Below are 26,069 nucleotides of genomic sequence, written 5' to 3' on the forward strand. Positions count from 1 at the left end.
GATTAAGTTTTGGTCCTTTTAGTTATACTATTGTATAATGAGTTGGAACATAATGTTAGCATAATGTCACCTAAACAATATTTCAATCACTTTTTACAGTAAAAGCATTAGTGAATGGTGAAAAGTTTTGTTTTGTTGTTGTTAAACGTCATCATTTGAAAGGGGGAAACCCACTGCTGGACACTCACAGAATTCAAGCTTTCAAAAAACTTTAAAAAACAAAACAAACAAAAAACACTGTAGGGGGTATTAAATTTATATCTAATGGCACAGTACTTTGAATGAAATTATTCAATTGCTTCCGACATAAACAATTGCTGGATTCAGGACCACAGCTCGAACGAAGAATGAAGATCCTGTGCAGCATGAAGAATGGAGACACTACTGCTGTGAGTTAAGTGCTACACATACACACACACAGATGCACAACACACACACACACACACACACACACACACGATGAGAGGAGTAAGGACAGGGCAGTAGACTGGCAGCTGTTTCACCAACACAACTGGTGACACGATGTAAGACAACCTTGGTGGGCCATATGTGTGTTTGAGATACCGGTATACACACAGAGATGGACATTCACTAGTGTACAAACAAACATGAGCACACTATTACACAATGGGCCTCATTCGCAAACAACAGTATGGACAAATATGTGCTTATACCATGCGTATGAATGTTTTATGCACAAATTCGGAGGTTCATTAATATTTAATAGTAATAACCTGAGTTTGTTCTTACTTAGAAAACTAATTTATAAGTGCCTCCGACCATGCATACGTACAAGTGATAAAGGAAATTTGACAGTTTTGGTTTTCATTGTTTTTATTGACTTGGTCCATAATGATCGGCTACTCCAAAGAATTTCTAGTTCAAGTGCTACACTAAATCTACATACGTGCATGAAATTGCACATATGTAGCCAGAGCGTATTAACAGGCATGCAGGGTAGATTAAAGATTGCCAATTAGCTCCAAGCAGGTATTAAGATGGAATGTCTCGCTGGAAGATATTGCAGCCCCGGCCTGATTTTTTAAAATGTATTTATTTTGTTTTATTAACCATCATTACTTCAGAGGAAACACTTCCACCTCAGATACTATTGTTCTTTGTTTCTTTAGTTGTGAAATTCTTTTGCTTTAGGGCCCATGCTTCCCTCTTACAACTTTACAAGGTGAAAATATTGGTATTTTTAAGCAAAACTAAAAATCCACCTATTCAGTTTTTTATATGATGTTTTATAATTTTATGGATTTAATTTGGATACTTATCTTATTTATTATCATCATTATTTATTTTCTATTTTGTTTTATCAGTATTTTAGAGTTTTACTGTTGTTTTTATTAATTTTGTTTTTAGCTTAACAACCCCATCTTTTATTCTATTATGATTATTGAGTTATTTTGGTGTACATTAGCCTCTAAGTCCTTTTTTTAAACAATATATGTCTTGTCAATCACTTGTAAAGCACTTGGATTGGATTGGATTTGTTTAAAAGGTGATCAATTATAAAATATAATTAAAAGTGATTGTTTCACCTCTAATCAAATGTTTTTCTTTACATAGAGAAATAGAGGTGTGGCAGTATGCTAATTGAAAATAGTAGGCGTACACCTATCAATTTATTATGATTCTGATTCGCTAATATATGCATGGTGGTAAGAACAAAATGCGCCGGTGTGCATGTTTAATGAATCTGACTGTGATGTTGTCTGCACGCTCTTTCTGAGTGCAAAGTAAGAACATTTTCGCGAAGATATTAGTGAATTGTCCTCAAAAATTGCACAACAATTTACTGTACACATACACACATACCTGCACAGTATATACAAACACTCACACACACGTACACACACACCAACCCATCAATCCAGTGCCCTCTATTCACACACGTTTCAGAGCAGTGGGGTGTGAATCAACACCAGTTGAGATCATCTGGCCTGAGATTGAACTGGACCGACAGTCCATCGCTCATAGAGGCCACTTCTCTGTGTGCGTGGCTTTGTGTGTGCGGGGGTGCAGAAATGTTTTGTGGCTGTATGGGTGATTTTGTGTGTTTGTGTGGGTATGTGTTGGTGCATGTGTGTATATGAATTTACTATTTGTTTTTGTGATGGTTGTGTACATCTGCATGATTTTGTGAGTTTAAGTGTGTCATGTGAATGTGGTGGGTATCAATTTTTTGTCACCCAGTCAGTCGTCAGTCTTGAAATGTGCAATTGCCTTCCCTTGCCTATACTTATGACTGGTGTACTTCTTCAGGGAGAAAATGACCTATGGTGTTAGGAACCTAATTAGTACAATATTTTTCACGCCTTTCTCACATATATATATAGACAGAGCAGTAGACACCATGTTAAAAGCTCTTGACACATAAGTGGCAGTTTATTCATTTGTTTATTATTCCTTTGCATGTGGGTAATGTCATGTCATTTTCTATCATAATTGACAGTTTGATTGAAATTAGTCATTCTGAGATCACAAATTGTAGAACATAACTAATTACATAGTTTGTTTTGACTGACATGTACATTGTTTATGTCAAATTTCAACATGTCACTTCAACCGTGTTCAGAGCTGAAAGCAGAATCACTACTCTGGGTCAAATAAACTGTTTTACACATTTAGACTAGATTAGAAATAGAAATATAATAGTGTAATGAACCTGACTACCAGATCTCTTTGTGGTTAATGCTATAGTTGAGGGCGAAATATATAGAACATCGCAACAAATTACTTGCAAATATCTGTATAGACTGTATGCCATTCTTATTTATTTAAGTATTTTGTGTAAAGGGTTAATTAATCTGCAGCAGTTTTTCTTGAAATGTTTCTGCTTTACAGTGACTTTATGAATTTGTTCAGAAGTGAATATGTAGATTGTCAGGGGTAAGTGGTAGAGAAGGGGTGACGAAATAATGTACTAGAAAATCAAAGTATCGTCTTCCCAATGTGATCTAAATTATATAATGCATTTACATTTCTTAGTAAACTGTTAACATTTCTTGTCATCTTCCTCAATAGCACAACAATGTTACAATAAGGCTGCATATATTTTGCTTTTATGACCTCCAAACTCATAAAACTACACTGAAAGACATTACAGTTTCTAAAACCGTATAGAGTGGTTTTAAATAGAAGTGTCCTTTAAAATTCAGCAGAGGCATCTCACAGGTATAGTAGTACTATGACAAACAGCACAACTGGGTGTATTTGCCAACCTGGCTCGCACACATTTTCTAAGGCTGGCTTTCATATATCACAGCATTATGACACCACCCAAGGTAACCAAACCTCTTAATTTCCTTAAAGAAAATCAAAGAGAGAGAGAGAGAGAGAGAAGGAATTCCAAATCATTATAAACTTAACAGAAGCCGAGACTTTTCTCAAAGATCCTTCTGTAAGTCTCCTTACTGCACAAGAAGAAAGACAGAAATCAAAAGACATTGTGAATAAGATAGCATTAAGATTGAGAAATTAAAGAAATGTATTAGTATAGAAACTGCAAGGGTGTTAACTCATTCACTGACTTTAGTAACCTCAAAGTCTATTTTAACACCAGAGAAGGCAGAAATGATTGTCGTGAACCTAAAGTATATCACAGTACAATTATAAGTTTTACAGACTTAGCACTAGATAACATATTTTATGATATAATTGATGAAAATGCTGTTTTCAAACAATACATTGTTTCTATTTATTGCTTTAATGGGCTTCAGGGTCAACAAATAATGAATCATATCACAGCTCAATTTTAGTAACAAGCTTTCAGGCTACAAATAAACCCTCAAATGCATTAAACAGAGGAGAAAAATAATAAGAACTACATGAAATAATGAAGGACTGATGAAAATGCTGCAATGCTGAATCTGTTTTAAAGTAAAAACTGATAGCATGCCTTTTTCAAAATAAATGATAACTTATATTACCTTAAATGTTGATTCTGACACATTAAATAAGATCTGTGGCCTACTGGCTTTGAACCTATTAATTAATTAATTTAACTTAATTATTTATTCAGTTTAACTGGGAGAATGCAACTCATGAAACAGACTCATGAATCACACGATCTTCTGCAAAGAAGTACAAAAGTTAAGAGAAAGGTAGGTCTTATATCGAATGTGTATTTCTTCTTATCGGCCATTTTATATCTGGAGCTGTTGTAACAAGTAAATGTTCCCACTGTGGGATCAATAAAGTCTATCTTATCTTATCTTATCTTATTTTGTATTAGCCTATCTGAAGTCTGTTTCCCACCGGAATAGTGTTTCCCTCCCGCTGCAGTTGCATTCCCATAACACCCTCCTCCTTGGTTGAGGTTAGGTTAGGTTAGGTTAGTTTAGGTTAGGTTAGGTTACAACATAGTTGTGGTTAAAGGTTGGAGTAAGATTAAGCATCTCAGAAAATGACTTTGAAATATCACCAGCTTCCTAACCTAATGTTTAATTTTGGCATATTGTCAAGTTACTTAAGGAAATAACCTATATTGACAACAGTTAATATGAACTGCTGCCACTGACAATGTTCATTCAAATGTAATTTTAACAAGTGAAAGTGACGGTCAGCCCCAGGTACAAATGGAAGCCTGCTAGCTAAATGTTGTGTTCACTGCTCTTTGCTAATGAAAGACAGTTAAAGCCATGTGTTTTGCCAACCATGTTTTGGTATGTAAGGTAAGAAGTTCTTAGATCTATCGCATACACATCTTCTGTATTGTATGGACTTTGCCCCTCAGTATGCAGTAATAACATGCAAATGACATGACACTCATTTCACATTTCACATTACTCGTTTTGTATTCAATTTACACAGAAATTACACTACTCTTAAATTATAGCAAGCACCAGTATTTTAACTGTAACAGCCTTTATTACAGTATTGCATGCACAGTTAACTAAGTATGTACCATGACATCTAAAATGGTCACCTCAGGGCCCATACACTAGTTTTACAGCACTATTAGAGAATATGTGATTTTTCTTTCTATGCCAGCAATTCAGTGAGGCAGATGAAGCCTATTACAATGGAAAAGCACTGATTTTTAACATTAAAGCTTGGTCCATTACTGTTGAATTCTTTCATCCTTTTCGCTCACATTGATTCATGCAGGCGTGTACCTGAATCTAGCTGTATAGTCTCTAAATTCACGTTACTCATTGTATATAATAGATACAAAAATACTAATTTTCCATGTACTTAAATTGCATGTTGTTTATTCACATTCTTTGTACCTTGCTGTTATGTTACATTCACCACAACCATTATGTAAATTATATATAATTATACATATGACTTCATTCAATATTCAGTATGCTGTAGTGTTGTAATTGTCTACTTTGCTATTTTTGTGATCACCTTATTTGTTCTCTTCTTATTTATAACCTGGTCTTTTCCTTTCCAGTATCTTATTTGCCGCTGCAACGATCCAATTTCCCCACGGGGATCATTAGAGTTTCATCTCCTCTAGAAATCATTTAATGCACAATGGAACAGAGAATGAATGAATCTTTTAACTCTTTGTGGAATACATGTAATCTGTCCACACAACAGGGAATACAAATAATTATCACACATGAATATCTTCAAGACTAGAATTTGACAAATAGCTGTATCAAATAGTCTATGACATTTTTTAAAAATTGTATCTGGCTTCAGAGTGGCAGATAGTTCTTCCCGGAAATTCAACCAGGGATGACTTTAGGATGTCGTGTCCATGACGTGGTCTGGCACCGTGATCCGCACGTTCTCAAATCATACCTAAGAGCATTTCAGAAGTGAAGCATGCCATGTGTTGTTTACTTTTGTGTTGTGTCCTTAAAAGGGATTCTCCCCTTAAAATCTCTTCAAAATTTGATGCAACATGTTTTTATTGGTGAATTAGTGAATTTTAAGGTGGGTGTACCACCTGAACACTTCATTTTGAAAATTAAAACACTTCGGCAAAATATTACAAAAGATAATCTAGCAGCATGCTTTAGAAAATGACTGGCACTAACATGTAAACCGACAGTAGTCTTTTTAGTCTAAAATATATGTTCCTTTAATGAAAACTGAGAACTACATTTTCCCACCACTACAAGGTTCTGTAAAAAAGGCTGAAAAAAGAAGCGGTCTGAATTTAGGGCAAGGGTTTCTCTGACTGAACTACTCTGTTGGGCATTTTAACTTAGAGAGCAGAGTCAGAGTAAGAGCTGAATGCTTCGAACTAAGGGTCACCACGAAGAGGCTATTTGAAGATGAGGTAGCTTCTCCTGTTGTAACTTCAGTCAGGAGGCCAATACAGAATGAGTGTATCTTTGTGTTCAGACACACCTGGCCTTCACTGCAAGCATAATCTATATCAATACAACAGGGTGAATGTAGAGATTGTTCAGCAAAAGATCATTTCATCCAACTTTCTCCTCTAATGTGTGACCGCCCTTGGTTGGTTTGCTCCAACACCCTTTTTTTATTTCTAAAGAAGCAAGCAAACAGGGAATATGTTTTGCATGTATAATGAATGGGGACTTATGCAAACATGTAAATATGTTCTGTAAATGTGAGTAACCATGCAAAGAAGATGCCCACACAACAGGGACAGTGCTGGCAGTGATTTAAGTTTCTTTAAGGCTTCATGTCTCATGAAACCTCAGTACATGTACAAACACACACATAGACGCACCCACACAAGTGAGCATGTCAGCATAAAAGCCGCAGCAAACCTCTATATCCCCTAAAGACACTCACACAAACAAATGTTCTATTTGATGATATTTGATTGTCTAAACACATACAGTATATAGTTTCTCTTCCAACAGGCATACGCACATGCACACACACACACACACACACACACACACACACACACACACACACACACACACACACACACACACACACACACATACACACACACACTAACTCCATTAAGATGAGTGTGTTCATTATTTATTATTGTTTATATCTTTGATAGAGTGCCAGTGGAGATAACAAGGCTAAAACTGCTGACTGATGGATATTTTGCCTTTACACTTATAGACACACTTACACGCAAGATGGAACACCTCTTGCCACACACACACACACACACACACACAGTGAGCTTATAGAGCTGTACAAACAGGCAAAGGGTCAGCTGTTTGTCAGTGTTTGTGTGTGTTCCTTATTTATCATTGTTTGACATATTGCCACTGGAAATAATAGCACTAAAGTGCTGACTGATTCAGATTTAGGTGTCACATATACAGCCAGACACTATTTGGTTGTCTTACGCACACACACAAAAACACCCTTGGGTCGATGCATAGAAATAGATATCAAAGTGATTTAATGTTAAAGTTCTTGCCTCTCTCAGTGAGTTTAAACTGAAAATGTTGCTGACTCTATAAAAATACATCTTTGTTTTGTGCACACAGAGATTTGAAGTGGTAATCACAGAGAATTATTTTTCCAACCTTTTTTTGTATATTTTGTTTTGGGTGATATACATTCATTGTTGTGGCAGTTTTGGCCTACATTCCCCAGAGATCATCTGTCAGTCAAACGGTGTGGGTGGTGCTGTGATATCTTGTTTAAATTTTGAGTTTGAGTGACACTCTTCTTTGTCTGTTCCGTTACTGCTCATGTAATCTCATCACATGCATTTCAAGCTTCAGAGCTCAGAGGACATTCAAGCTTGAAGGTAGACCTTGGCATTTTCACTGTAAACAATTTGGTTTTGTTCAATGTGTCTCTCCAGAATACATATCCATAAAGCTTTGATGAAACATATGCAAAGCATTTGATTTACAACCTGCTTTGTTTATATTTGTCCGTGGGAATCACACATAACTGATGACATAACTGACACCAACCAGTTAAAACTTGTACTTTTCTAGTGTGTATGTGTCTGACACAATATGGAGACTTGCTCTTGTCAGCCACTGGTTAACGCTTTAATAGTAGGAGAGGCACTGCAATTCTGCATACCATTATCAATAGAATTTTGCAGAGATTCTTATGTTCATGTATTGTGTTATGTATAATAATACATTTACTCCATGCTTACAGTTTTAACAAATAAGCATTTGGAGCTAACATTTCTCCAGTCTCCAACACTATTGAAGGGATGGTAATAATTACAGCCATGTCAGGGTCCGAGTCAGTTGACTCAAATGACAATGGCAAGGGCAAACTGAGCTCAGTGACTTAATGTGTAAAAAAAGGGACATTAAGTGACAATTCAATGCTCCCATGAGTATCGTCAAGGCTACCGTACCCTCTTATTAGAACAAAATCAATTGCCTTATAAGAATAATTAAGTGTCAAGACCCACATGCCCATTCAGCATTAATCTACAGATGTGCAGATGTGTGACATTATTAGTCAGATAATATTTTTCAACTGAAATACAATATTCAATAGTCAACCCCTGATAGTAGACATTTAATGCTTAAGACCTCCTTAAGACATCTGTTGCATGTCGAATGACTTGTAGACCCTAACACACTCCCTTAGGTACCATGTGGATTTGCCTATAATAAGCAAACAGGCATCATTAAGTCGCCAACTTAATGAATAGAGTTTGGTATTGTTGTTACATATAAAACCTTAAGCTTTATTGCTGAGGGAGAGATCAACTTAATCAATTCACTCACTTACACTAAGGTATATATCAAACATCTTTTTTTCTGTACGTCTGTGTCTGTGTCTGTGTGTGTGTGTGTGTGTGTGTGTGTGTGTATGTGTGTGTGTGTGTGTGTGTGCGCACTAGCCATTCAAGCGATTAACATCAGGTGTGTCAGCGCTCTAAGTCTGATGGATACGTCACATTAACCCCTCTCTACTGTGTGTGTGTGTGTGTGTGTGTGTGTGTGTGTGTATGTGTGTGTGTGTGTGTAATGCAGGAGGACAGAGTATTTCACGCTGGACTCTCCCATTACCTGAGGTCAGCACTGTTACTGACAAAGTGAGAAAAATGTGTGTGTGTCAGTGTGTGTGTGTGTGTGTGTGTGTGTGTGTGTGTGTGTGTGTGTGTGAGCGATAAATTACACAGTGCAGGTGTGAACAGCCATAATGACAGTGGCTGGTCTAGACGAGGAGCTGAGGACAGCAGGTTTGGGAGCTCATACTGCCTTGAACAGCACATTTTGCCCTCATACACACACACACACAGACACACACACACACACACAGACAACACAAGTCGTGCACACCAGCATGCACATATACACACAAACAAACAAACACATACACACTGAAGAAAAGAAAAACAGTAACTGTGACCTACCACATTATGACAGTCATGCCCTTTACCCTTATGCATGCAGTGGTGACATTCTTGGTTATATGAAATCTATAGTTATTATACGATTTCATTTTAACACAGACAGTGAGTTATGATGAATTTATATGCTGGGTGAACCATTTTATGATATTTATAATACACTTATGATCATTTAAATTACAACAGCTTTTTTTCTGGTACCGTTGCTCTCAAATTAATCACTGATTTCACATTAAGTATACGGCAGAACACATAATTCCCTTTAATGTACAATAAATAACCTTCAGATGTTATTACTTGTTTTACATAGAATTATAGACCAAATACTAGATTTTAATTGCATGAGCAAATTAGTTTCCATGTTTTTATTCAATCATGTTATTTTAGGTAGTAATGAAGAGCCATTTGAGTTAAATTCCCTGCTAATTTGTGGAGGTCAGACCTCAGGATTTATTATCTTCCTTTGAAGTTCATCCTTAAAAACAATTACAAAAAAAGGTTGATGAATTGTGGTTCAAAAAGAAAATGTGACAGTTTAAAACACAAGTGAACCAATGTATAGATACAACAAAACATCAGCTCACAGACCATAGGGGGCCTGAACTATAAGATGGTGAAGGTGACGGAACCTTGATGAACACTGTACAATCAACAAAGGCCACACTCTGCCTGTCTCTGCCAGACCATCATCCACTCACTTCCACTCCATGAGGCAGTGAAGCAGACACCTCTCTAAGTCCCTAAGGACCCCAGAGGCAGAGGACAGGAGGGAGAAGCTGAGCGTAGATGATGGGACGCTCATTTAAACCCCACACCCACACACACACACACACACACACACACACACACACACACACACACACACACACACTTGCTCCCTCTCCCTCCTTTTTCCTATCTGCCTTCTTCCATGCATCATTCACTATCCTCCCTACTCAACTCCCTCACTCCAATCTCTGTTCTCCTCTGTCTAAAACTCTGATCTCTTAGATCAATTTATTTGTAACTTGTACGAATTGTGTAATTTGTAAGAAATTTAAAACTACACCAGGCAAGGTTTTTTTTTTTTTTTTTTTTAATAAAAAAATACACATACCTCTTCAAAATAAAGGAAATGACAAATTCAGATCGTCTGCTAAACAGTAGTGAGTAAATGCTCTACACAGAGAGAGCTGGATCTTTCTCCTCGCTCCCTTTCCTTTAATCTCCTTTGGCATAAAACATCATAATATCTTTGCTCTCAGCTCAGAATTGGTACTTTTCCCCTGTAAGGAAACAGTAAGTAGTAAAAACTGGAATGAATAAAATTACTTTGACTTTGATTTTCAGATTTTTAGAGTGCACCTTAACAACAGTTAATTTTGAATGATAATGATAATGAAATTTACAATGTTGAATTTATGGTGAATTTGCAGTAAAAATAACAGTAAATTGGTATAATCCAATATAATTTATATCTATTTATATCTGTTTCCTTGGAGTTGATTTAAGGACATCTCTAAGCATTTTGTATTCTTGCCCTGTGGAATATAAATGGAATACATGGAATACAATGAAAAAATGACATTTAAAGATAAAACAAATGCAGTCAAAGTCATAAAAAAGGCAAACATGGAGCGAACATGCATGTAGTTATAATAAAGGTAATTAATCACTGAAGATTAATAATACACTCGTAAATGGGGCACCACCTCCATTGTTTAGCTACTGGAATAATCTGGAGGAAATTATTCCACAGATCCAATCAAATCAATTTCAAATCAATTTATTCAATTTCAAAATCTATATTCAATCTCATATTCTGAAGTAGTGATTTCTTTTACACAATTCATCGATTTCCCCCGCATCAAATCAAACCTGCACCGACAAGGACATACGGTTATATATGTTTATTAACTAAACTAATGCAGAGTAAATAGTATAAAATGATAATGCAAACAAATGACAACAAGTACGGGAATATGTGGACAATATATGAAGTATTACTATTAGGTGATTCAGGAGCGATGGTGGATTTTGCGATGCGGCATTAAGTTTAAAATATTACGAGAGTAAATTTTAGAATACGAGGCCCTAATCGAAAATTCTCCTAAGCTTAACGATGGGAATCAAAGCTTACAGAGAGACACCAGCTTACAGAGAGACACCACCAATTTATTACTTAAGGAAAAATTCAACACGTGTCGCAAAACGAAGTAAAGTACGGAAATTAAAATTAAGAACGAGAGTAAATAACGAGTGGATGCAACACTCTTAGAAGGAAGAAAATTTAAGAAGGACAGAAGAGATCAGAAGAGAAGGAGTGACCGGAGTCTATCCCTTTTATCTTTTATTCTGGAGGCGGAACTGGACGAAGGGAGCTGACCACGCGCGTCACTTCCTCTGGTGATTTCTTGTTTTGAATTCACATAACTTTAACTTACTCCTATCGTGTTTTAAAGTTTCGAGATCATGATTCACCGTTCACAGAACCCACCATGATTTAGCACATAGTTCACATGTTTTAAGGTAACATAACCAAAATCACTTGATATAAAGGAAAAGTAGAACTGATTAAAATATTTAAATCATAATCATTAAACATGCATATAAAGCAACACTGATGGATTGTACATATTTCGTATAGTGCTAGCTAAATCTTTGTTATAAAAATTATGTGTCAGGCATTTACTATTTGGAATACTACACAATTATAAAACAAAGTCCGTTTTGAAAATACCTTACGCTATACCAGAATCGTACCAAAGGGTGGCACTGTGGCTCCATCAAACATTCAGACATTTTACACATGATTTTGTAACTCAGTCCTATCTGAAGACAGGAAAATCAGACAAACATTACATTTGCGACCTTCTCATGCTGGATGGCAATCTGTTAATTAGGAGGAGATGAAATTTTACAATAGTATTAAATTAGAACTAAATCTATATCACTGCCAGAGCTGTTTCTGCTATCAGTATTGGAATGTCAGGGCTCTTACATGGGCCTCTCATAAATCACTTCTTTAAAACAAAGGATGACAGCGTGCCATGTGTGAGTTCCAAAGGGAGGTGGACCTGTCAGACTAAAAGAGATGTAAACACATTTCAGGGATATCTAACTCTGATTTACAATCAAAAAGGCACTTAATTATCAACCCATCTTTTGTAGAACAACAGGCGTTTCCCAAAACCTGAGTGTAGAGTGTCATTTTTATATGTGGAAAGAGAGCTGCAGTCATAAATAAAAAGAGGTGGATGACCAATCAGCAGAGACAGGCTTCTTCCTGTCGAAGGACTGCTTGGCACAGCAAAGTCTCATCTCCTTTCCTGGGTCAAAGGGTCAAAGGGAAAGGAGGCCTTGAAACTCTCCTAGTGGAACAGAATCAAAATAATATGATGGCTGTTGAATTAAGAGACGGATAAAGCGTCTCTTGTAATGATGAGACGACGACAAGGTCCTTCATGCATATTCACCCTAGATGATGAAAAAGCAAGAGGCGTTATGGTTCTCCAAAGAGACAAAGTCTACACAGGTCTATAGGGGCAACTGTAGGTTGCACAGGCTCATAGAGGAGCTGACGTACACACCTCTTAAATCTCAACAAGGTATTGTGGGAACCTGAGCGTCAAGCAAATTCAATCTGACTGAATTATGCAAGCAAAATTGTGAGGTTATCCAATGTTCTTATTCATGAAATTGTAATTGTTCCTATATATAAAAATTTATCTGAATGGCAAAATAATACAAGCAGCAAGATCCTTTCTTGCTGCTTGTATTTGCTGCTAGGATGCAGAAGGAAAAAAAATGGATTGGTGAATTGAAGAGCAAAAACAAACAAACAAACAAAAAACTGTGAACCACAGTTCTGGAGTAACAGGCCTGTAGCCATCAACACTGAGTGTGTCTGTGTCTGTTGCCTCAGTTTTCTGAGCTATTCATAAGCTAGATTTGTTTTTGCCAGTTTTATTCCTGTTGTATTTTCCTGTTGAAACCGTTTTTTATGCAGCCATAACCCCATTTCAAATTAATGTTGGTCATTTTTATTGATTTTCCAATTGTTGTTTTATTGTCTTTAAAGCCCCTGTAACTAAGGACCACAAGAATAAAGTTTTATTTTATGTCCCCGCTGGTTGGCAGCCAATCAGGAATTAAAGATAAAAAAAACACACTTTACACACTGCCAGTAAATGTTTACCATCGTCACCTATTTGTAAGAATGCTGAAAGAAATGACAGACCACTTGCAGTTTTATTGTTATTCTTCTACCATTTGTCACTTTGAAGTAGTATTTATAAGTCTGATGTGGTTAAGGGTTGAACATGCACAAAGTTGCTGCGCAAAGTTAAACACAAGAATCTTTCTTCCTTGGAGTTTAGATCTTGCTATAAAGACAGATGCTGTTACCATAAGCACTTAGGGAAGTTTGACACCCATATCGTGTTAGTGGAGGCAGAGTTTATTGTAGTGCAATTAAAATTCTGAATGTTGATAAATCACATCTGGTTTATGGCTTTAGTGAAAAAGAATGTATGCATGTATTGTAAGATGCAGAGCAGCACACTGCAAACTTTGTTATAAAGAGAATAAACATTTCAGAGTGTGCAGGTACTGAGATGGCAGACACACATTGCACACTCTAACACACACACACACACACACACACACACACACACACACACACACACCATAGTCTACTCCAGACCAGGAATTAGGCAGGCTGATTGGTGAGTGACAACTGAAATTGAATTTCTCTGCAGTGAAAGCCCAAAGGACTCAAGGGAGGACACACACACACACACACACACACACACACACACACACACACACACACACACACACACACACACAAATGTGGGTATAGACACACACAACATGGAATAGCACACACACATCAGAATGAACAATTGCTGAATAATTGCTGGCACATACACATATACTCTCTCTCAGTTTGCCTCATTCTTTCTCTCTCTCTCTCTCTCTCTCTCTCTCTCTGTCTCACACACACACAAACACACTTACACACACACACACACACACACACACACGTAAACTCCTATCCCCACAAGTCCCTCCTCTCCAATTTACTGCCAAAGCTGTCTCTTCAAAAGCAAATCTCTTTTTCTCCCCACACCATCACAATGAGAATCGCATCTGGCAACTCCAAACAAAACAAAAAAGTTTGAGAAAGGCCTTCATTATACTGCAGCCATTTAGACGTGATTTGAATGGTGACGATGAAAATGACAATCGTGGAGCAATAGAAGAGGCAACTCCTTAAAAATAATGAAGGGAAACCAAGTTCTGCATTTGTGTTTGTGTGTGTGTGACAGATTTTATTTTTAATGTCCTTTGCCTTTGCGTTAGACTGATAATAATGATAAGCCTTATGTAGCGTTCCGATATGTAACAGCACAGACACAGAGAGCAGCAGGATATTTCTGAAGGAAATCTGCTACACACAAGGAATCATCAGAGGTGTAAAGTGGCAAATAGCAGAGGTGTACAAGAGTGACCTCAGATGAAACAATAGCACTTAATTGCAACAGAACAAAAACAAATGTGCAGCAAATTATAAAAAAAAAGCCCAGTTGGAGCTGTTAATCATGTGCTGAGTGCAATCATGCCCAAAAGATACAGTGAAAGGCAAGAGACAGCCTACCTTTTTGTATTTGGTTATGAATGCTGAATTGGTTGTCTCCTATGAACTTTGGTCAATTAATAGTCAATTAATCATGTCATTCAACATATGAAAACAGGACCTGTGCTTTGTGTCTCCAATATAGTTTGCTGTGTATTGTGCACATCTAAAGTTCTAGATAAAAATATGCTTTTATGTGTTATTTATACTTGTGCTTTCCTGCAGCAACAACCTCTGTGGGGACCAGTTCAGACATTATATGAGCATAATGGCACTCCTTATTGGCACACATAATTTTAAAACAAGATGATGATTTTCTCAGTCAGGGTTTAGTTTCAACTCTAGAGTAATGCAAGATGGAAAGCAATGGATTGACACTGACTATTGATTAAATATTGAATTTAAAATGTTTTTTGTTTAAAATTGGCTGGGTATACTGGGTAATATGGATGCACATCTCAGTAAATCTTGGGGAGCCAGTTTGAATGAGCCTGACACAGGTATTATGAGACAGAAAGCTGTAGCTGCGGCCGATAGGCTTGTATAGACAAAGCTAATGGCATAATATTGTGAGAACTAGACTAGATTATCAGGCAGTTGAGCCAAAGGTCTGTTATACTGTATAATTTTCTACATTTTACATTTTCAAATAAGGTAACAAAAACACAACAATTCCTATTTTCAGGTGATTATACACTAATGGAAACATAGTAATGCATATTATATTCAATTTCTGCCAATAGATCCTCCTAAATGTTATACACAAGAACTTTAAGTTACACCTGTGTTTCATGAGTGAAAATATCTTCTGTGACAAAGGTCTTTCCAACTTTTACTCCATATTCCTCCCCGGTAACACATGCCCCTTGTATGCAAATAAGGAACTACTGCTTTAAAATATCTTCAAGCAGAAGCACAACAGTTCTCTTCAAACCTCACAGATAATATAATAGACAAATATAGAAGATTTACAGTCACCAAGACCTTGTTAATTCATAAATTAAAATTGGAATTTGTAAAATAAACAGATACAGATTAGGTTTGTTGCTATCCACTAGGAATCCTATGATGATTGCTGATTGATTATGAAGATGCCAAGTTAATTTCATAGGTTAATGCAGTCAAACAAAGCTGTGAAGATTGTCATAAATGTGACATTTTTGATGAAGTAGTGTCGCAGCCAATGTGGAGTCATAGTGGGTTCAGAAGTATAAATTATATAATTTTTTGCTGATAACAGGCTTAACTAATGTTCACTGTGACAAATTTAAGTTTGCCACTTGACCACTTGCATCCTTTAGTCATAATATATGTAATACCTTATAGTGTTGTGCACTGTAATATTAACTTTGAGAACTAAAGTTACTCTGAGGTATAAAGGGATATTTTTTTTCTCATAAATACTGTATATGCTCTAGCTCATGTTGCCTAGTAACACCGTATACAGGTTCTCTCTATATATACAGTATAAGAAAATCAAAAATGAGGCATAAAATGATGGTTTGTTTAGGTGTACTTTATGGTTTCTTAGAATAGTGTCTGCCATATTGGGTAATCATTGGTGTCAAGCTTCCTTTCCCACATACATTCCTCATCAATAAAGTAAGTCACTGTCCCCACAGTGACATGGCTTGTGTGAATTTTAACTCATCAAATGCATAGATAAAACAAAACAGCTTCTGAACTGGAATAGTTTATGTGAATGTATTTTTTACGAACTCTTCAACACTCACACGGCTCCTTAAACTCCAGACTTGTCTCTGTCAAGTCATCATCCACTAACTTTGCCTGCATAGGGCAGTGAAATAGACACCTCTCCAGGTCTCTGAGGACCCCAGAGGCGGAGGAGAGGAGGGAGAAGCTGAGTGTGGATATTCCGACACTATATTTAAACCACATGTAGACAGACACTTACTCAACCTTATCAACCCTCTCTTTTCTTTTTTATATATATCACTCTCTTCTTCAACCCATCATCCCCACCTCAAGTCCTTCCTTCCTCCAGGGGGCCTTAACAATCTAATCATTCTCTGTCCGTCTTACTGCTTTTTTTGTTTTGTTTTGTTTTTCCCTTCTCTGTCAGCCATAGTGATCTTTACTCCACCAGCTACTCTCTTTCGAACTCCACCATTTAGCACTGCTAGGGACTCAATTAATAGCTGGGTGGCTGAAAACACAGGGTATTAATCTGTATAATATATTCTAAAGTCTTAAGTCTGACACCTAACAGAAAACAGCCAAATGGGTCAAAATATATGGCGGTCTAAACATGCCTGGAAACTCGCGGTACACTTGTCAGAGGTGGCGAAAATGTGTGTCTCTCGCACATAGGCAGGGCAAAATGGTAGGAATCTTCCCGTGAACACATCTACAAGCACCACCTATTGGGAACGGGAAGTAAGCCTTTAATGGCAACCATCATCAGATTTATATGAAAATTTCACAGTGTGAAAAATTTCACAGGATATGTTAACACATGTAGTGACCACAGCACACCCAGCTTGTGGGGACTGCGAGGGCCTGTTCATCGCTGCCTGCAGCTATTGCAATGTTTTTTTCAGCATCATTGCATCTTCTACAATATTGTGGTCTTTTCCTTGACAAAAGGAAGCCCTATAGCTCACCTTTTAGAGCTAGCATCCCATGTAACAAAGCTGAGTCTTTGTTGCAGCAGCCATGGATTCAAAACTGACCTCTGGTCCAAGTTCCTATTGCCGTATTATTATCTGAAAAATTTTCACTTCTGCATGTGAAAACATTTTCAGTGGGTGAAAACCATGTAAAATTAAAGGAACAATGGGTAAACAATTTACTATATTAAAAAAAATAAAATTACAGTAATATGTCATCAGACTCTAAGTAAACAGGTTAAACTGAAATACTGTCTGCTCTGACAATACTTTTAAAGTCGGTATACTCTCATTTTGGTGTGGAATTTCTCTTTATGTTTTGTCCTGTGTGATTGCGCCGACTGCCTGTTTGGACACCGGGTTGCCAGGTATGAAGCTACGCAAGCACAGCGAGCTGCAGCCATGTCAGCAATCAGTGTATCCGCGGAGATAATGTTGGAGCCTGTCCGACCTAAACAGCCTCTGCATCTGTATAAAGAACTCCATGACCAGAGACGTAGTCAAACATGGGTAAATGTTGGAGATACATTTGAAAGATGGAGACAGCTTTGTATCAGAAAGGACTTCAGGACTTTTGTGGAGTTGTATCCATAGTGTATGGGACAGACTGTTGTTGTTTACTACCTCGACAACAACCAACATGACAACAGAAGAACAGAAACACAATTATGACTGTAGATTGACTCAATTGGCAAATGTGATTTATAGTATATAGAGTAACATAACTCATGCCCATCCCTAGCTGCTAGCTATTTATCTATGTTATCCTATATAAACCATCTGTAATCTAAAGTGTACAGACCAGCTGCTTTAAGTCAATGATTTTGTAGATGAATGCAACAACAAGCATATTTATTCATCAACACAGGAAGTCATAAACTAAGATGAAATGATCAACTTCATGGCAGAAAGGGTTTATGTTTATTTATTTTTCCAGGAGCTGTGGCTGGGACTGCTCACCATATGACAAAGGAACACAACATGACTGCATTAACACAATGGGACACAGTACTGGCTCATAGGAGGCTCATGAGGCTCTGACAGACATTATCAGGAACAAGCAATGGCTGAAGTGAGTTCATAAGTACCTGAACTCATTTGTGTGTTTGTTTTTGAACAATGAGAATAAAAAGCTAGATAAATGCTCATGACTGTATGTTTTCACAGATCTCCTGATGGAAGCAAACAGTGAGTTGGATTGTTTTTAGGCCATATTAACAAACTTTTTGCACAACACAATTAATCTTATATAATCTAGTGGAGAGATGTGAAGATGATAAGGAAGATTACTGCCAGGAGGAGAAACTATACAGATTTATTTTCTGCATCACTCCTAACAAATAATTAAATAATAAATAACTACATAAATAGTTATTACTGATGTCTTTGTATCATTAGTTTACTCATACAGCGGTTAGTTTTATCACTACTGTAACTTGTGTTTTTCACGACCATTATCAACAACTCGTCATTTCATTACAATCCCATTATGTTAATCCCTTTTGTGTGTATGGACCTCTGCCTGTATTGCTCTGTAAATAGGACATTTATACATGATTAATAAAGTAGTTGATGACTTTTAATGTGGTCTTTCTTTCATCAACTCATAATGCTCACCTTTACTGATGTGTTCATTTTGCAAGGAATAATTATTACAGCATTATTGTTCACAAATAACTCCACTACAATGATATGACAATATAGAATCTCAATATAAAGTCAGAGATGACTAGTAGTACAAGAAGGGATACAAACACTTATAGTGACCAGCCTGACCTCCACTCCCTACATGACTACATGTTCTTATTTAATATAAGCAATTAGTTGAATATGAATATAATGTATAGGAGACATAAATGCTTATTGTTATATCCTGCATATAACATATAAGTAAGTTACTTCATTATCAGTAAGTTGTACAAACAGTATTAAAGATACATGTTCAACACTCCAATGTAATTCATATAGTTGCTATAAATACATACAGATGTTTGGTGCATTTATAAAAAAATCATGGGCCTTATTTTTCTTATGTTTCATGTATTAAACAGTCTCACTTAGAATAAAACAAAGCAGATCTCTACTTAACTTCTATACTTCTATTCATGCACTTTTATCTTTTTTTAACTCCCTCCCTGGTTTTATAACTCCTCCTGTCTCTTGGTTTTTCATACTGTCTCAGTTTTTCACACACCAGTATATAGCCTATGAAATATCTTCTGCTCTTTCATGCTTCGTGCTGGCTGCCTTCCCTTGGGCATAGTTAGCTGTCTTTACCCCCCTGCCCCCAACTCTCTCATATTCTGAGATAATTCATTGAAATATAAGGCATGATAGGGGGAGGTTTTACCAAAGGTTTGCGGGGGTCAATTCTGCCTCATTTACATATATGCTATGACAGTAAACTTCCTTGAGCCCTGAGGCAATATAAGATATTAGATGTATGTGTGCTGTAACCCAGGGATAACATGTCCAGAAAGTCTAGGTTGAAAAGACATGTATCAACACATACATACACATACAGACACAAGTTTTGACTAAAGATAGATATAAAATATTATTATACAAATAGAGGCTGTTGTTACTATTGTGTGCTAGTATCAGTATCAGAAAACCATCGTCTATCAAAGTGCTTTCCAAGAAGGTGCTTACAAAGCATACATACAATGAATATAAACAGGTTTTGAGATGAGTTTTGAGAATTTGGACAGATTCAACTGACAGCAAATGGAAATGCAGTCACTGCAAAAGCCCTTTAGCCACCAGTCATAACCAAGACCACCAAACTCAACAACATACATGTATTTTGTCATTGCTTTCCACAGACTGGTGCCACTGCTATGGTAAAGGTTTGAATAGGTTCAAGCACTGGAACTGCTTGGTTAATGTTAGGGAAAGATGGCAGTCATGGTTCAAATGTATGTATTCCTTGTAAGTTTGGAAGGTCCTTATCAGTTATTAGTGTCTTTACTAGGTATTGGTAAAAACTCTTATAGAGCTATTATTGTAGCAAAACTATTTACAAATGTGAGTGGAGAGTTGTGTAACTGTATCTGAGTCCATTGTGTAATCAGATTTGTAAATGTGTAAAAGAATGAACAACAACAACAACAACTGTATTCTGATTTGTAAATGTATTGAGATTTGTAAATATGTAGACAAATCTGTAAATGTGTACAGAGATCTGAAAATGCGTGGACAAATGTGTAACTGCAGACATACATATTAATGGAGAGAAGTCTGAGAAGTTTTTGCCTGAGAAATACAGACAATTCACCCGTTACAATTCAGTACACTGCAGAAATTGCAATTTATATTTAATATTCATAAATTAATAACAGTTGTAATTAGCTAACCAGTGCAGTATTAATTTAACTAACAATATGTAACTTCCTATCGATCAATAGTGGACACCACAAGGACAACATCCACTTGATATTATAGTGCAACTATTGTACACACACAAATGTGTAGACACACACAGAAATACACACACACACACGTACTCTGTCCTGATGAACCGCTGTTGATTTTATCATCACTCTCATGTTGTGCTACATTACAGCAGACCTTTTAAACCACATCTTATAGCTTTCTCCCATAAACCACAAAACCATATAACACCCTGGCATTTTGATGACATTTGCACAAATGCTTCTTACCGGAGTGAAGTTCATGACTTTGAGTATCCAGATGGTCAGTGCCAGGTTGACGATCATGGTGACGAGGAGGAGTAGGATGAAGAAGTACAAGCATCTCTTCCTCCAGCCGTAGATTCCCACTGCTGGGTAAACCTGGGCACCGCAAACTGACGCCCCCCTCTGGTGGAGTGGGTTGGGCTGCGCTGCAAGGATATACTGCTCCTGGGTCATCTGAAAGGGACACAAACATGAAGAATATATGTAAGAATGGCCCATTTGTATAAAACATCCAATTTTGAGATCTCGTCCACACTGTGCACAGCTTTTGAGTGAATGCCAGAAATATATAATGTATTCCTTCTTTATACAGAGGCTGGAGTCACTAACATTATTTTAACTTGTTTTTTATTATTTTGGAGTAGAAAATCTGAAATTGTTCAGCTGTGCACAGATGCTAGACAATTCTCTCTGCTAGAGATTTTAAGGAGAAAAAAAAGAAAGAAGATAAAACGCAAAGATAAAAAGCATATTTATTCCTCCCGTTTCCACCCATGCAGTGCAGACAAAGATAAGGCGAGAGAGAGAGAGAGAGAGAGAGAGAGAGAGAGAGAGAGAGAAGAGGTTGAACTTTTGGGGTATTGTCCCTGGTGGTGGGGAAGATGGAAACAGTATCAAACAGGTGGAAAGAGGAAAAACAGAACAACTTAGAAAATGAGGGTGAGAGATAGCAGGAAAGGCATGAGAGAGCAGTGGTGAGCGTGAAAGAGAAAGACCAAAGCATGATAAAAATTAGATAGAGGTGAGGCAGTGAAGTGGAGAGATAGCATGGCATCAAGTAGTAAGAGATAGAAAGGAGCGAGAGGAGAGAGAAAGAGAGAGAAAGAGAGGGGGGCAGATAAGACGGCAGAGGAGGACAGAGTCCATTAGTTGTAGTGCAGCAGGAGAAGTCAATGGTGGCAAGAGATATGGACACTGGCTGCAAGGCACTACTATCTCTGTCCATCTCAGACTCTCTAACTCTCTCTCTCACTCACCTTGCGCTCTGTACCTCGAATTCTCTCTCTCTCCCCTCTCACTCCCTAATTCACTTCCTATCTCCCTTCTGCACCTCTCTCTCTCTCTTTATCAGTCTCTCTCTCACACACACATTATGTCTTTATTTGCTGAGGCTGCATGACCTTAACACCTCACCAACTTGATTCCCCCCCCTTGCAATGCTTTTTCTCCATATAGTCTCACATGATGATACCAACAAGCCTTGATGGGAAACAAAAATGCTGACTCTGCTTTGCCTGCAGAAAAAAATAAATAAAAGAAAATGCAGACTTGGCCTGTTCAAATTTTGTTGGGTTTTCAGTGGAAGAGTCTCAGAGGCAAATATCAACTTGTTATCTGTATCTCCACATGTGTCCTGTTTCTTGGACACAAAAGCCCAAGGTCTTGTTGTACCTTCTAAACTTTGTAAAATGGAACTACTGTTGAGAGTTTTGAGATTGTGTTATAGATATTATGCGAATGCATAATCTGACTACAGATACTGTTGGTTTTGCCCAAACTTTACATTCTCCCATCTTAATTAACAATACAAATACACTGATTTTACTGATACACTGGTTTATGTATCTTTTTAAAAGGCTTCAATAATACAGCATCTTACCGAAAACAGTTATAGGCTAAAACCTAAATTCCAGAATAATCAATTCAAAAGTAATGATCTCACTCCAACAACACCAGTCCAACCAGTCCTACAGTGTGGTGATGTTTTATAGATTCTAACACAGTGCTATGTTTTCTTTTACACTCGAGGAGCCATTTTCCATGTGAATTAACATAGATACTCGGTGACTGAACTGTGCTCAGACAGCAAAAACACATCAAATGCAGACAGAAATACAGCCAAGATGCAATGAAGACCCAATCAACCAAAACATCTCTGGGGGTGCACAGTTATATGTTTGACTGCTAAGCTAAATTCAGTGTGTCTATGTGTAGCAATGATTAAAACTTTATCAGAGCAATATATTTGTTAAGAATGAAGAAGAAGACAAACAGAGCATTTAAGATCCAATTTAAGATAGGTGATGAAAGGATATGATATATATCACAATCTTTTTTTTTGGCAAAGGAAGGATGAAGCCACTTTTTAATGTGCATACCAAATATGCATTTAATATTTGGTTTAAATGCAATCCAATTAATTCATATCTAGGCACAAGCTGGATATGAGACACATATTAATGCCAAGTGGAAAGGGCTTAATGTTTGTCAAGTGGGCTAATGAATTAATGATGTTTTGCCTTTTCACAGTGAAGAAATGATCCTGCAATATTCTCAGCTGGTTCATCTGTTTCGCTTTTTGGGTGCATCTGTTCAGTCTGTGCAGATACAATGCATATAAATCAATAGTTGGGTTTTGCTGTGGAATTGGGCATTGGAATGGGCTGCTGATCATTTTATCTCAGTATTCAACATCCACACCGAATCGATAGCAGAGTGTGTGTACCTGTGCTGTTATGTATTCTGTGTGTACGGGAGTTTTCTGTGGCGCCTTGGAATGCTAATAATTTTTCCTGCATGTACCAAACTCATCAATAGGTGTAGATTTATATTTGTGTGTGTGTGTGTGTGTGTGTGTGTGTGTGTGTGTGTGTGTGTGTGTCATTTTTTTCATGGGTGTTTCTCAAGGTCAAGAATGTGAATCAGCCAGTGATTAGTCTGTGGCCATTTTTTATGTGTGTGTCTTTTTTTATTTGTATTTACTCATTCACTGATTGGTGTTTTACTGTAAGCATTATGACTTCTGTCACTGCCTCATTCATTGTCTTGTATGTGTGCTTGTGTCACAGCCATGCATGGTTTTCAATTCAACTCCTTTTCTCCTCCCCCACAGTTCCATAATTTCGAATATCATATTTGTCATACTTTTTCACACAGCCTTTTGTCATACAAAATGCCCCACACCACTCCTTCACTTGGCTCTATCCTTGCTTTCTTCCTTTACCTTTCCTTCCATTTTTATTTGTCATTGTCGTTTCTAATATTTTTCAGTAATTTCCTTCCCTCTTAATTCAAATCTAAAGCATATTTCTGTCCTTGCCCTCACTCTCCTCATTAATCATTAAACATTGATTATTTTCTCTTATCCTAAACCTCCAACAAGGAGGTTCTAGCTGGTTATGGAACAGTCTCAATTTACTACTGATGTCTTTATATGAACTACATAACCACACAAGACTGTCAGCTATATACTTATTCTTAATGCCTGCCACCTGAATTCCTCTTGAAATCAATGAAACGAGGCAGTTGAAACACTACAGCTTTTGTCCACAGGGGTTGCCAGAATCAACAAAACATAAAAGTTCCTTGTTGCTGCTTTAACTCTCCATTTCTGCATTCTTTCTACTTTTTCTTCCTCACTTACTTCATTGCTTTCTTCCTTTGAGCTCTCGGTTCCTAACCAAACCATTTTTGTTCTCCCCTTTTCATCCCTCTCTACTTCTGTCCTACACTCATCCCTCCCCCCCTTTCCAGTGCATTTCTTAGATTGAACTGACAACAGAGTCATCAATCAATCCCATGGTGCACCAAAGCCTGGAGGCCCTGCACAGCATGACCTAACTTTATTAACATCATAATGTCTTGACAGCCATAAAAACAACAGCTACTAGAGCCACGTTACCATGGTTACCATTACAGAATAGCATCAGCTGTGATCTAACAATGCTCTCAGCAGAACCAAAACTCTAAATTAGACTGTATATACAATATATAAATAGCATGATTTTTATTTATATATTTTATAAACATTTTAAGGATGTACCTTTCACTAAATTATTTGTTATAGTGACCATTATGGTAACACGTAAGCAATATTACATGAAATAATAAATAATGTTGACATAAATAATGTCAACATAATGAGGTGGTCATCATCAAAACTCAGGTGGTGGACACACATCTGCATTAAAAACCCAGATAAACGGACACCTTAACACACTCACTCATTGTATCCCCATGTGGCACCAGACCGAAGCTCAGCTCTTTACTTTGAAGATTAGATGGCGAGTAAATGAGAGGAGAAGAAAAAGATGAGAGGAGATGAAGTTGAGCAGGGAGAAGAAGAAATAGACAAATGAGAGGAATTAAGAAGAGAGAGCAATACATGATCATGATCCATACATCATCGTATCGTGACTTATCAATCCCCACGACCCCCAAAAGAGCACCTCAAAATAAACAGCATTAGATGAGAGGACAGGAGATATTACTTGAAACTGTCTTTCATCTTTCAAGTAGCTCCAATTCACATAAAAGAAGACTTTTAAAATTCATTATGACAAATAGGAAATCACAAATTTTCCCTCATATGACAAGTCACAAGGGTTATTTGCAGTGGATAGCAGATGATGGTTTGGTTCAAGCTGGGAGCAATATGATCCAGGATATCATTATAATGATGGCAAATATATAGCTGTCAATGTAAAACGTAATTATAAATTCAGTTTCAGTCTCCTGCAGTCTTGTGGGCATTTCCTTTTTTGATGTAAAACAAAGCTTCTCAGCATATCCGGTAAGAGACATTTCAGAAAGAATTGAACACTGATGCACAGTGTCATCCTCTTTCATTATATAAGTAAATGAATGTTAATGCATGTGGGATGTGAAATATGTGTCAAGTCAGATTCAGGTTGGTGGACGTTGCAAATGAAGGTGGATAGTGGGAACAGACACGTGTGCTGCCTGATAATGTATGTGAAAGCTACATAAATTGACAGGCGGGTGGATATGGATGGATTCGTCATGGGCACATTGATGGATAATGAATAGAAGGATGGATGGATGGACTTGTACACAGAAACTCAGACTGCTCAAGATTTGGTTTCATAGCTGAAATCCGTATCAAAGTGTAATTAGTATGCGTACAT

At 37.1% G+C, this 26,069-nt stretch overlaps 1 protein-coding gene and 1 long non-coding RNA gene across 2 annotated transcripts in view; one reads left to right on the plus strand and one right to left on the minus strand.

Annotated features, from left to right (window-relative positions):
• LOC127355122 (zeta-sarcoglycan) overlaps window positions 1-26,069 on the minus strand; it is a 337,940-nt gene that overhangs the window by 139,991 nt on the left and 171,880 nt on the right. The window contains exon 2 of the mRNA XM_051385619.1: window positions 21,166-21,375. Coding sequence (XP_051241579.1) covers window positions 21,166-21,375 — 210 coding nt within the window. The remainder of the gene's footprint in view (window positions 1-21,165; window positions 21,376-26,069) is intronic.
• LOC127355131 (uncharacterized) overlaps window positions 1-26,069 on the plus strand; it is a 468,532-nt gene that overhangs the window by 109,158 nt on the left and 333,305 nt on the right. The gene's annotated exons all lie outside the window — the stretch shown is intronic.

Source organism: Dicentrarchus labrax, unplaced genomic scaffold, assembly GCF_905237075.1.
Source record: "Dicentrarchus labrax unplaced genomic scaffold, dlabrax2021, whole genome shotgun sequence".
NCBI lineage: Eukaryota > Metazoa > Chordata > Actinopteri > Moronidae > Dicentrarchus > Dicentrarchus labrax.